Below are 14352 nucleotides of genomic sequence, written 5' to 3'. Positions count from 1 at the left end.
TTGGGAGTCCTTGTGCATAAATCACAAAATACTAGCATACAAGTTCAGCCAGTAATTGGGAAGGCAAATGGAATGTCAGTCTTTATTTCAAAGGGAATAGAGTATGAAAGTAGGGAAGTCCTGCTCAAACTAGACAAGGCACTAGATAGACCACATCTGGAATATTGTGAACAGTTTTGGTCCCCTTATCTAATGAATTATATACTGGCATTGAAAGCAGTCCAGAGAAGGATCACTAGGTTGATCTCAGGTATGTAGGTATTTTCTTATGAGTAGATTGGGCCTGTACTCATTGGAGTTTAGAAGAATGAGAGGCGATCCTATTGAGACATATAGGATTCTTAGGGGACTTGACAAGGTAGATGCTCAGAGTTTGTTTCCCCTTTTGGGAGAGTATATGACCAGAAGGTATAATCCCAGAATAAGGGATCATTCATTTAAAACAGAGATAGCAGGAATTTCTTCTCTCAGAGGGTAGTGAGTCTGTGGAATTCTTTACCGCAGAGAGCTGTAGAGGTTGGTCGTTAAGTATGTTCAAGGCTGAGGTAGACAGATTTTTAATCAGTAAGGGAATCATGGGTTATAGGGATAAGGCGGGAAAGTGGAGTTGAGAATTATACCAGATCAGTCATTGAATGGCAGAGCAGACTCGCTGGGCCGAACGGCCTACTTCTGCTCCTACGTCTTATGGTCTTACACATTGGAGAGAGTGAAAAAGAGAAGAAGGCTAAGGAGAGATTTGGCAAATATGTTCAAAATTAGGAGGGGGCACTTCTGGTTGCAGCTATGCCTTGGAAGGTCGCACGGTCGGCAGCTCCCACCGATAATGGACTTTTGGACCCCTTTAAGGAGCTCCAGCGGAATTTGGACGATGATTCCCGGTGTGGGAAGGAAACAGTGAGGGTTCTCCAGCACTGTATGGAGTGGACCAGGAGCAGAGCGGTCAAAAATGTGGCTTTAGAGAAGAGAGGAGAACGGGCGTGAAAAAGCAAGATGGTGGCGGGCGGTGATCAGGCAGTGTGGTCCCGGGAGCAGCAGGAGTTTTTAAGAAGCTACTTTGCGGAAATGTTGGCCCCTATGAAGGCGTCAATTGAAAGGTTGGTGGAGACCCAGAAGATGCAGGGGACGGCGATCAAGGAGGTGCAGCAGAAAGTCTCTGAGAATGAGGACGAGATTCTGGGCCTGGCGGTCTGAGTGGAAGCGCACGAGGCGCTGCACAAAAAAATGGCAGGAGAAGCTGGAGGACCTGGAGAAAAGGTCGAGGAGAACCTGCGGATTCTGGGTCTCCCTGAAGGCGTGGAGGCGTTGGATGCTGGAGCGTCTGTGGCCACGATGCAGAGTACGCTGATGGGCGCCGGGGGCCTTCCCGAGACCCTTGGAGCTGGATGGGGCGCACAGATTCCTGGCCAGGAGACCAAGGACGAACGAGCCGCCGAGGGCTATGGTGGTAAGGTTCCACCGCTTCACCGACAGGGAGAGTGTCCAGCGATGGGCGAAGAAGGAGCGGAGCAGCAGGTGGGAGAACACCGAGATCCGGATTTACCAGGACTGGAGTGCAGAGCTGGCCAAGAAGTGGGCAGGATTCAATCGGGCCAAGGCGGTCCTCCACAGGAAGGGGGTGAAGTTCGGGCTGTTACAGCCGGCGAGGCTGTGGGTCACATACCAGGACCGACACCACTATTTTGATACGCCGGATGAGGCGTGGACTTTCATCAAAAATGAGAAATTGGACTCGAATTAATGGTTTCCAGTATGTTAGGAGGGTTGTGGGTGAGGGAAATGGGGCGATGTTTGGGTTTTTCCCCGCGTTTTCTTGGGTCTGGGTGGCCCCGTGGCCTGGGGTCCTCGGGGATTGGGGCGAGGACGCAGTTGGGAGGAGCTGCATCATAGAGGGTGGGGTCGGCCCAGGCAGGGAGCGCGGCTTTTTCCCGCAAAATGGTGGGGGCGGTACCCGAAGCGGGGGGTGGTACTGTGTTCGATGTCTGCACTGGTTTATATGGGGCGTGGGGGGGGGGACTCTCTTTACCCCACTTAGGTGGGGGTGGGGGGAGGTCTGGATATTTGAATGGGGAATCCAAGGGGGGGTTAGAGGCAGAGGCGGGAGCAGCCAGGGTCAGCATGAGGCAGCTGGCTTACGGGAGGCAGGTGGGGGTTAGGGGGGTTTAAACAGTTGCTTGGTCGGGGGAGGGGGGGGAACTGGGTTGCTGCTGTGCTGATTGAGGGGGAACCGATGGTAAGAGGGAGAGTCGGGGCGGAGCGCCTCCGCCTGGGGGACTGGAGGGTGCGGGAGGTGCGGGCACGTAGCTGGCCTAAAAATGGAGATGGCTAGTTGGCAGGGGGGGGCGGGGAGTCCCCCGGTCCGGCTGATCACATGGAACGTGAAAGGCCTGGATGGGCCGGTCAAGAGGGCCCGGGTGTTCTCGCACTTAAAGGGGCTGAAGGCAGACGTAACCATGCTACAGGAAACACACCTGAAGATTGCGGATCAAACCAGGCTGAGGAAGGGATGGGTGGGGCAGGTTTTTCATTCAGGGCTGGATGCTAAGAACAGGGGGGTTGCAATCTTGGTGAATAAGCGGGTGGCATTTGAGGCGGTGGGTATTGTGGTGGATAAGGAGGGTCGTTATGTTATGGTGAGTGGCAGGCTGCAGGGGGCCCGGGTGGTGCTAGTGAATGTGTATGCTCCGAACTGGGACGATGTGCGGTTCATGAAGCGGAAGCAGAGTCGGATTCCGGATCTGGAGTCATGCAGTTTGGTAATGGGGGGGGGGGAATTCAATACAGTCCTGGACCCGACTCTGGACCGGTCTAGGTCAAGGTCGGGTAAGCAGCGGGCAGCGCCCAAGATCCTGAGGGGGTTCATGGACCAGATGGGGGGAGTGGATCCGTGGAGATTTGCCAGGCCAAGGGCGAGGGAGTTTTCCTTCTTCTCCCATGTACACAAGGCTTACTCGCGGATAGATTTTTTTCGTGCTAACCAGGGTGCTGATCTCGAGGGTGGAGGGGACGGAGTATTCGGCCACTGCGATCTCGGACTATGCCCCGCACTGGGTGGAGCTGGGGGTGGGGGAGGAGAGAGGCCAACGCCCGCTGTGGCGAATAGACGTGGGAATACTGGCGGACGAGGAGGTCTGTGGGCGGGTCCGGAGGTGCATCCAAAGATATGTGGAGGCCAATAATAATGGGGAGGTGGCGGTGAGTGTGGTCTGGGAGGCGCTGAAGGCAGTGGTCAGGGGGGAGTTAATCTCAATCAGGGCCCACAGGGAAAAGAGGGAGAGGATGGAGAGGGAGAGATTGGTGGGGGAGAGACTGAGGGTAGATAGGAGGTATGCGGAATCACCGAGGAGGGGCTGCTGAAGGAGCTCCGGAGCCTCCAAACGGAGTTTGACTTGCTAACCACGGGGAAAGCTGAGGCCCAGTTGAGGAAGGTACAGGGAGCAGTGTATGAGTATGGGGAGAAGGCAAGTCAGATGCTGGCGCATCAGCTACGGAAGAGGGAGGCATCTAGGGAGGTTGGGGGAAATAGAGATGAGGGGGGGGAAACACGGTGTGGAGTCCAGCTCAAATAAACGAGGTCTTTAAGGACTAATATGGTAAACTGTATGAGTCAGAACCCCCGGTGGGTGGGGAGGGGATGAGGCAGTTCCTGGACCAACTGAGGTTCCCAAAGGTGGAGGAAGGGCGGATAGAGGGACTGGGGGCCCCGATTTGGATGGAGGAGCTAGTTAAGGGATTGGGGAGTATGCAGGCGGGCAAGATCCCGGGGCCGGATGGGTTCCCTGTAGAGTACTATAGGAAATTCTTGGAGGTGTTGGGCCCGCTGTTGTTGAGAACTTTTAACGAGGCTAAGGAAAAGGGTATCCTTCCCAAGACGATGTCGCGGGCTCTGATCTCGCTTATCCTCAAGCGTGATAAGGGCCCACAGCAATGCGGCTCCGATAGGCCGATTTCACTCCTTAATGTGGATGCCAAGCTGTTGGCCAAGATCTTGGCCACTAGGATTGAGGACTGTGTCCCAGGTGTGATTAATGAGGATCAGACGGGGTTTGTGAAGGGCAGGCAGCTGAATACAAATGTGCAGAGGCTCCTAAATGTGATCATGATGCCCTCGGAGGGGGGGGACGCAGAAGTGGTAGTAGCAATGGACGCGGAAAAGGCCTTCGATCGGGTGGAGTGGGAGTACCTCTGGGAGGTATTAGGCAGATTTGGATTTGGGGAGGAATTCATAGGATGGTCAAATTGTTGTACCAGGCCCCGGTAGCGAGTGTGTCGACGAACTGGCTGCGGTCAGGATACTTTAGGTTATATCGTGGAACGAGGCAAGGGTGCCTTCTGTCCCCCTTGCTGTTTGCCTTGGCGATTGAGCCGCTGGCCATGGCGTTGAGGGAGTCCAGATACTGGAAGGGGTTGGTTCAGGGGGGGGAGGAGCACCGTGTTTCGCTGTATGCGGATGACCTGCTTCTGTATATTGTGGATCCGGTGGAGGGGATGGGGGAGGTCATGCAGGTTCTTAGGGATTTTGGAGACCTTTCAGGATACAAGCTAAACGTGGGAAAAAGCGAGCTTTTTGTGCTGCATGCGAGGGGCCTGGAAAAGAGGTTGGGGGAGCTACCGCTCAAGATGGTGGAGAGGAGCTTTCGGTACTTGGGCATCCAGGTGGCCAAGAGTTGGGGGGTTTTGCACAAGCTCAACTTAGCGCGGCTGGTTGATCAGATGGAGGAGGACTTTAGGAGGTGGGACATGTTGCCACTCTCCCTGGCGGGCAGGGTGCAGTCTGTAAAGATGACGGTCCTCCCTAGGTTCTTGTTCGTGTTCCAGTGCCTGCCCATTCTCATCCCCAAGTCCTTTTTCAAGCGGGTAAATAGGAGTATCACGGGATTTGTGTGGGCAAATAAGACCCCGCGGGTTAAGAGACTGTTTTTGGAGCACAGTTGAGGGGAAGGGCGTGGGTTGGCACTGCCGAACCTGTGCAGCCATTACTGGGCAGCGAATGTGTCGATGATTCGGAAATGGGGAATGGAGGGAGAGGGGGCAGCGTGGAAACAGTTGGAGACTGCGTCCTGTATAGATAGTAGTTTGGGGGCACTGGTGACGGCACCGTTGCCGCTTCCGCCGACGCGGTATATCACGATCCCGGTGGTGACGGCAGCACTGAGGATTTGGGGGCAGTGGAGACGGCATAGGGGGGAGGTAGGGGCCTCAGTTTGGACCCCGATACGGAACAACCACAGGTTTGTTCCAGGTAGGATAGACGGTGGGTTCCTAGGCTGGCACAGGGCGGGAATCGGAAGGATGGGGGATTTGATTATCGATGGGACTTTTGCCAGTCTGAGGGCGCTGGAGGAGAAATTTAGGCTACCCCCGGGGAATGCCTTTAGGTACATGCAGGTTTGGGCATTTGTGAAAAAACAGGTGGGGGAATTTCCGCTGCTGCCTGCCCGGAGGATACAGGACAGGGTGGTCTCGGGGGTGTGGGTGGGGGATGGCAAAGTATCGGACATACACCAGGAGCTGCAGGAGGCGGAGGAGGCCTCGGTGGAAGAACTGAAGGGCAAGTGGGAGGAGGAGCTGGGGGAGGAGCTGGATGAGGGCCCGTGGGCTGACGCCCTGGGCAGGGTCAATTTCTCCTCATCTTGCGCCAGGCTTAGCCTGATTCAGTTTAAAGTGGAGCACCGGGTGCATATGACAAGGGCGAGAATGAGTAGGTTTTTTGGGGTAGAGGACAGGTGCGTGAGGTGTTCAGGGAGCCCAGAAAACCACGCCCATATGTTCTGGACATGCCCGGCACTTACGGAATTTTGGAAGGGATTTGCAACACTCGGGTGAAACCGAACTGGGGGATAGCGATATTTGGGGTATCAGACAATCCGGGAGTGCAGGAGTCGAAAGAGGTCGGAGTCCTGGCCTTTGCCTCCTTGGTAGCCCGGAGAAGGGTCTTGTTAATGTGGAGGGGCGCAAAACCCCCAAGTGTGGAGGCTTGGGTCAATGACATGGTGGGGTTTCTCAGGTTGGAGAAGATAAAGTTTGCTATGCGAGGGTCTGTGCAGGGGTTCTCCGGGCGGTGACAACCGTTCCTTGACTTTCCCGCGGAGCGTTAGGTAGAGGTCAGCAGCAGCAGCAACCGGGGGGGGGTTCATTTTATTTGTAAAGGGCGGATACCCTACTTTGCTTTGTTTTTGTTTATTAAATTCTTAGTTGGTTAGGGGGTTAAGCTGTTTTGTTGTCACAGTGTTTTGCCTTCTTTGCATTATATTTTCTATTGTAGTATTTTGTAAAAAATTATGGAAAAATCTTGAATAAAAACATTTATAAAAAAAAAAATTAGGAGGGGGCTGGATAAAGAGAAACTGTTCCCACTCGTAAAAGGATCAAAAGTTTAGACGAATGAAAGGGGATCTCAGAGAAACTAACAAAATTCTAACAGGATTAGGCATGGTAGATACAGAAAGAATGTTCCCGATGGTGGGCAGTCCAGGGCGAGGAGTCATAGTTTGAGGTTAAGGGGTAAACGTTTTAACACTGAGGTGAGGAGAAATTTCTTCACCCAGAGAGTGGTGAATCTGTGGAATTCGCTACCACAGAAAATAGTTGAGGCCAAAACATTGTGTAATTTCAAGAAGAAATTATATTTAGCTCTTGGGGCTAAAGGGATCAAGGGATTTGGTGGGAGGGTGGGATCAGGGTATTGAACTTGATGATCAGCCATGGGGGTAGCCTAAATGGTAAAGAGGGTGCAGATACCTCGGTGCATATGTGCATAAATCATTGAAGGTCAGGTTGAGAGAACAGTTAACAAAGCATATAAAATCTTGAGTTTTATCAATAAGAGCAAAGAGTATAAAAACAAGAAAGTGATGTTAAACCTGTAAAAAAAACATTGGAACAGCCTCCACTGGAATACGGCATCCAGTTCTGGGAGCCACGCTGTAGGAAGGATGCGGAGACATTAGTGAGGTTGCAGAAAAGATTCACGCAAATGACTCTACAGTTGAGAAATGTCAGCTACTTGGATAGATTGAAGGCATTGGAACTGGTTTCCTTGGAGGAGAGAAGGCCGAGAGGGGTTGTGATAGAGTTATTCAAAAGCATGAAGGGCCTGGACAGAGTAGATAGGGAGAAACTGCTCCCATTGGGAACCAAACTTGCACAGATTTAAAAATAGTTGGAAAAAGAAATAATGGCAACATGTGGAAAAACATCATCATCCAGTGAGTGGTGATAATCTGGAACTTACTGCCTGACAGTGTGGGTGGAGGCAAGTTCAATTGAGATGTTCAAGAGGGAATTGGATTATTATCTGTAAGGAAATATTTTGCAAATTAATAGGGAAAAGACAGGGCAATGACACCCGGAGAATTAATCCTTCAGAGGGCCAGCACAGAGTTGACTGGCTGAATAGTCTATTTCGGCACTGTAAGCATTTAATTATTTCTTTGTTTTAAGCACTAGCCTGAACTGGCTGGGTTGAATGGCTTGTTTCTCTGCCATATATTCCACGTAATTACAAATATATTTGTTATGATTTTAAGAAGCCTTCCTGTCCTAACATTTCCCGACCACTGCAGAGGATATCCCTGACAGGAAACAGATGACAATATCTCAAAGATGTTACATTCATTTCAATGGGAGGGGGTGTGAACTACTCGGAGTCCCAACTGAGATCTGATTGACATGGGAAAACAGCTTGGCCAAAAGATTGAAAACCACTGAAATTAAGTAGTTACAGAAAACCAAGCTGTACAAGCGAGGGGTCATCTCACAAATCCTCATTGCTGACAGGAGCCTTGGCTGCGAACAGTACACCTCAGAAATTTGGAACCTGCCCATGATTGTTGAACTATATTCGTCAGTGAATCATGATTGAGAGAATTTGCATTTAAATGGCACCTTTCATGACCGGAGTATGATTCAAAAGAGCATTTCTGAATTGCAGTTGATATGGTAACATCGGAAACGCTGCAGTTATTTTCACAGAAAAATCCTACAAGCGACAACGTGATATGGCCAAATAATTTTGTTTTAGTGATGTTGGTTCAGGGATAAATATTGTCCAGGACATTAAACATTCTTTTCAAAACAGTGCCGTGGATGTTTTATGTCCAGCCGAGAGGCAGGGCAGGTTCTTGGTTTAATGTCATCCAAGGACAACATCTCCAACTGGGCAGCATCCTTTTAACACTGCACTGTAGTGTCAGCTTCAACACTGTACTCAGATCACTGACATGGGACTTAAACACACAACCTTCTGACTCAGAAACAAGAGCACTAGCGATGGGAGCCACAGCTGGCACAGGGTAGCACAATCCAAATTTCCAAAATGTGCTTCCTGCAAGCAAGGCTCCCCACGGGAACAGTACACATACAGATTTGGAGAATGAGCCTTTGTTGTCTATCAATTCAAGTCAGAATATTCCTTTCCAAATGACACCAATTTGTTCCCAAAACATAAAATTAGGACTATGAGATTCTGATGGGTGCAGATATAAACAGAGAGACAAAAATGTTCACCTGCCTGTCAGCTTTACATATATTAGAAGTATCACAATTTTATCACAATTTAAATTTGCATTGCTCATGCAGAACAAAACCAACTCACTCATTGTGCTTAGGAGCACAAACGATTGCAATGGACTCTGGTAACATCAGCTGGTAAGAGCAATGAGTATGAAGATCCACACTTGATAGAAATGCAGTCTGTGTTGGATGAGTCTGTAAAGAGATATCGTCCTTAAAAAAAAAATCTTTGTTCAATGGAAAAGTCATACATAAATCTTTGCATTCGTCTCTTCTCTCCTTGACAATAACCTTATTTATCTTGATCAGGAAAGAAGGTCATTGGGATCTCCGATCCTGCCGAAAGTCAATAGACTTCTGGCTGGCTGTCCACGTCCCATATGGCAGGTCCCGCACAGCAGGACCAGAAAATCCCAGCCCATGTGTCCTGCGAATATTGACAGTAAGGAAATGGTGCTACAGCTGTACAGGGTCTTGGTGGTACCACATCTGGAGTACTGTGTACAGTTTTGGTCTCTTTACAAATGGATATGATGCACTTGAAGCCATTCAGAGAAGACTCAATCGACTGATTACGAATGAAAGGGTTAGCTGATAAGGAAAGGTTAAACAGGTTGGGCCTATACCCATTAGAGTTTAGAAGAATGAGAGATGATCTTACGGAAACATATAAGATCCTGAAGGGACTTGACAGGATGGATGCTGAGAGGATGTTTCCCCTTATGAGGAAATTAGGGGGCCACAATTTAAAAAGGAGGGGTCTCCCATTTAAGACTGAAGTGAGGGTTTGCTTTTCTCTCAAATGGTCATTCTCTTCCCCTGAGAGAGTGGAGGCCGGATCATTGAATGTATTCAAGACTGAGTTAGACAGATTTTTGATCGACAGGGGAGGCAAGGACTATGGGAAAAATAGGCAAAATGGTCACCTGGTCAGCAGGCTGCCTCTACCCCAGCTGAGAAGTGGCAGAGAAAGGAAAACTAAGAAATCCTGAAATCACAATTGGTCGCAAGGGTGCACTACTGAATGTCACAAATATCAAACTTTGGTAAATAAAGTTAGTTTCACTTCAATGTCTAATGTGCTGTTTTAGCAGCAATGTTCAGTGGTTTCCCACCAACCCCAACCCCACTTGATCTTCCTGGGGACACATCAACCCTGAGAATGAGGCACATTCAAGGATGCAACGGTATATAGCAGGGCCTTGGTGAGCCGTGTGCAAACACCCTCCTGCTTACGGAGCCTTGGGCCTTCAAACTCTTATGTGTCCTCTGTTGTGTTATGTACTCTGGGATAACACAGGCTGCAACTTGATGCAGCTTTGACCAAAAGATACTCCAGACTTTGAAGTAAGTTCAATGTGATTTATTGAACCATTAGCACAGTTCTCTATGAGTTCGACTCTCCTGCTAATCTTGCTATAGTAACTCAGTCTAACTAACCAGTCTGCTCTAAGCCATGTGATGGGTGTGATGTTCTGATCTGCCCCTGTCCTACTCTCTGTGGAAAGAGACAGAGCATATGTGCCCTGTCCTTATATATGAGTTGTGTAATGCCCCCTTGTGGTAGTGTCACCTCTGGGTGTCTTGACTGCCCATTGGTCGTGTCCTATTCTACGTGTTCATTAGCTGTATGTCTGCATGTCATGACGTCTCTGGTGCTCCCTCTAGTGTTTACTTAGTCGTAGTGTATTTACATTAACGCCTTGTGTATTTACAGTGATGCATATCACCACATCCTCGGGCCCTGGCATTGTAAGTATTGCATACTGGGGTTCTCCTTGAGTGGTTCAGTTGAGATGACATGCATCTCCACCCAGCCCCGATGACCTCCCCATGCAACATCTCGAGATGTCTAACACGAGGCTCTGCATAGTTATGACTAGCCCAGCCACAGTGTAGTGACGTTCTTCCTTTGATGCAACACCTTTTCTCTCCCCCAGTCTCCCACACTCCACCCTCAATAAGAAATGACCCCCGCCAGTATGAGTTTCAACTTCTCCACCATCACACTTCAACCCGCCCCCATCACCTTCCAAAATGTGCAGATTAACGTAGAGGTCCCCTTCCTGAGTATCCCACCCCCGTGACCACTTGCCCATCCTCCTCTGCCCACCCTCAGAGCTTGTGTTCATCTCCGCGTCCCCACCAACAACCTTCAGCGCCCCTTCATGTGATTCCCTCACACTCACCCTCGGCTCACTCTGCCCCCTGTAACCCTTACCACACTCTCCTACCAGTTACACTGTTTATTTAAATTCAGTCATGGGAGGTCATCATTTATTGCCCCTCCATAATTGCCCTCAAGAAGGTGGTGGTAAGCTAGAAGGTGGTGGTGAGCTGGCCTTCGTGAATCGCAACAGTCCATGCAACTTTCCACCTGCAGCTGGAGGATCCGATCCCTGGGAGAGTCCCTGGATGAAGGTTCAATCCCTGGGTAAACCCCCGGTGCTGTCGGGGAGGGAATTCCAGGATTTTGACCCAGTGATAATGAAAGAAGGGTGATACATTTACAAGTCAGGATAGTGAGTAGCTTGAAGGTTAATGTCCAGGTTGTATTGTTCCCATGTGACTTTTTCCCTGTTTGCACCCCACCTTTGACTTCACTGACCCCTTCCTGTGAACCCCTTCAGACCTCTGCAACCCCCTTGCCCTATCAGATCTCTACAGCCCCAGGCAACCCACCACAGCCCTTTTCACCCCCTCCACTCTATTCTAGTTGACAGTGAGGCACCCACTCTGGTTCCCCTTCGCCCAGCATCTCCAACTTTTCCTCTCCTCATCTACGCCTTAATCGCTGCACCTCTTCATTCCTCTTTGCCCGAAACTCCCTCCCCCCAACAGACCCACACCACCCAACAATGTCTCCTGCAACTTTCCAACCGCAGCTGGAGTATCCGACTGCTTGGAGAATCCCTGGATGAGGTGTCAATCCCTGGGTGAAGTCTCTCGATGAAGGTTGAATCCCTGGGTGAAGGTCCAAACTCTGGGTGAAGCCCCTGGATGAAGGTACAAACTCTGGGTGAAGCCCCTGGATGAAGGCCCAATCCCTGGGTGAAGCACCTGGGTGAAGGTCCGATCCCTGGGTGAAGGCCCGATCCCTGAGTGAAGGTCCGATCCCTAGGTGAAGGCCTTGGATGAAGGTCCAATCTCTGAGTGAAGTCCCTAGATGAAGGTTCCCTAGGTGAAGCCGCTGGATGAAGGTTCGATCCCTGGTGAAGCTGCTGCCCCGGGAACAATTGCCTTCTGTATGCTGTTGCATGGAAAAGATCCATTTGGTTGATGCTCCACGTAGTGTTCTAGAGTCTTCCCGCTGAAGACCTCCATCTTCTCCCTCGGATGTCCACAGGATGCTCAAGGCCTTTGAGGGTAAATCCCAACTTTTACAAGCCATGTTGGTCCAGACATGTTCTGCGTCAACGTGATTTCCTGCTGCCATCACAGGCGATTGGGCGTGTTGGGTGATTCTGGTCTGGCCTTTATCTGGATCTCATTAGTGAGATGCATATTGACTTCATGCCAGCTCTGGCAAGAAACATGACCCACCATGGCAGTCAGCAGCCCATGACCTAGCCATCATTTCACAGTGGCATGAAACCCATTTTGCAGTATTTTGTGCCCCCCTCCACCATCAAGCCCGCTATTGGGAGCATGGAAAAATCCCGGTCATTGTCTCAATATGCATTCATGTATGAATGGGAGGAGCATGCATCTCTGGCCCAGATTTATCCTTTATTGGGAAGAGGTGTGGTGGGGGTGCCATGTCTAGACGGAGACCACGCGAAGGGCTCAGCACTGATCTGCTGAATTTGAGATGGAGGTAGACTTGTGAAAGACACGCACACGAGAAATTTCATTTCCATTCATTCACACATCCATTGAGGTGTTCATAATGCAGGCTGCAGATAACCCTTGGTGATGGCTCTCATCCAAGATGAGGATAAGGAGGGCCTATCACTAATTGGTACAGGGCCAGGAGGAACAAGGGCCTGAGCAGCAAGTGGAGGTGGGGCCTCTATGGTCAACAGGCTGGCAAACATGGACCACTGCAACAGCGAGCATTGGCTCAACCATGGGTGTATCGCCAGCAGCTCTTATCGAGAGATGGCCGAATGGCAATGCCGGAAGAACCCTCCTATGTGCCGGGGTGTGGTTGCTCACATCTGGCAGCTTCAGCAGTATGAACGGTGGCCATAAGAGCTCTGTAAGAATGAGCCTGCAATGAGTGAATGTGTGCTGGCGCTCTTTAAAAGTGGCGCCAGCACATATAACCCCATGAGGTCATGGCAGGGTGGGCAACCTCCTGCCTATCCCACTATGAAATTTGCCGAGATCCTCACTCATGCATAATTAATGAGCTGAAACACAAAGATCGGGCATGATCACTCACCAGCGGGAATCATGGCAATACCCCCGCCTGCCGCTGCACTTAGTCTCCAGGAAGGAACATTCCGCCGAGAGATTTTTCCGTCACAAGGTTTTCTTCATTTCTTCAACTGACTGAACCAAACAAACATGGCCAAAATTGTCCGGGCAGTCCCCCAGATCTTCCACAGATTCCCTGGTGGCGGAGGGTGCGTACAACGGGTAAACCAATTGAAAATGGTGGGACCGAAAGATCCCAGTGCCGGCCAATAGCAGGCCTTACCCGCCACCACAAAACACACTATGGGGTGGAGTGACAAAACGCCCGCACTATCTGCTGAAACCCAAGTATAGACCAAAAACGTTTATTGCTTGGGGAGATCACTTCATCAATTGCTTGCTTTCTCCTCATAGCCGCACACATTCTTTTGCTTCATATATCTATCTACTCTTCCCTCAAAAGCTCCACCAGTCTTCTTTAGTGACTCCTATGACAATATATTGCATAAAAACAACATTTCAAATAATTTCTCCTAACCTTTCTCCATGACCCCACCCATTCAGAATTTCAAAAACTACTCATACAATTGTAGAAATACTTCCAGTAGCTCAAGCCTCTCCACAGGACGATAGTTTTGTACCCTGGTATCACCCTGCTGAACCTTCACTATATGGTGTAAGGAACTTACTAAATCCTAATCTGTTTCATGTATCTCATTTAATGCCGGTCTTGGCTGATTTTAAAATCATAGACTTTATCAAGACTAGGATTCAAATGGGAGTTACATAGGATTCAAATGGGAGTTGCATAGAAATGAGCTGATTTTACCAAAGTTATGATTATGTTCTTGGAAGGCAATCATTTTCAAGATAACTTTTTCTAGTTCTATTAACTTTTAATTTTATTGTAAGCGTTTGTAACTTTTGAAACATAGATAAGTGCTTTTAACAATGTACAATTTTACAGATATTTCCATTGCATATTTCAATACATTCTACAGGCTATCACACCAAATTAAAAGATCTTTACGAAGCTTCAACACATTTCTCCCACTCTAGCTCTGAAGAAGTCACATGGGCTTGAAACATTGGGCGCGATCCTCCGTCCATGCTGCACTGGAAAAGCTGTGGAGCAACATGGACAGTGAAGGCCGGGAGACTCCGCTCCCAGGGTCTACCCGGCTCGCTATGCCTCGCAAGATTTAACGCATTGAATCTCGCGAGACTTTGCAAAAGGAATCCCGCACATTTCAGCGAATCTGCATATTAGAGCGAGGCAGTAAGTCTTACACTAATGTGTAGATTCCCAAGGTATCTGAGACTTTTGGATTTAATACCTTCGCCTCGGGGACCTTGGGTGAGCGCCAGTTGGTACTGGTCCCCATAAATGGGGACCAGACGGAACGGCACTCGTGGGGGGTCACCAAGGGAATGGGAGAATCTCAGCTGTAGGGCATGGTGGTGCCCTGACATTGC

At 49.7% G+C, this 14352-nt stretch overlaps 1 protein-coding gene across 3 annotated transcripts in view; it reads right to left on the bottom strand.

Moving 5' to 3' along the window:
• The window catches only part of stambpl1 (STAM binding protein-like 1), a 132394-nt gene that overhangs the window by 27530 nt on the left and 90512 nt on the right, over positions 1 to 14352 (bottom strand). For all 3 annotated transcript variants that reach the window (XM_072478970.1, XM_072478969.1, XM_072478971.1), the window contains one exon: positions 8597 to 8709. In XM_072478970.1, the coding sequence (XP_072335071.1) occupies positions 8597 to 8709 (113 nt within the window). The remainder of the gene's footprint in view (positions 1 to 8596; positions 8710 to 14352) is intronic.

This window comes from Scyliorhinus torazame, chromosome 16 (assembly GCF_047496885.1).
Source record: "Scyliorhinus torazame isolate Kashiwa2021f chromosome 16, sScyTor2.1, whole genome shotgun sequence".
Taxonomy (NCBI): domain Eukaryota; kingdom Metazoa; phylum Chordata; class Chondrichthyes; order Carcharhiniformes; family Scyliorhinidae; genus Scyliorhinus; species Scyliorhinus torazame.
This window is presented reverse-complemented; position numbering and strand designations above follow the sequence as displayed.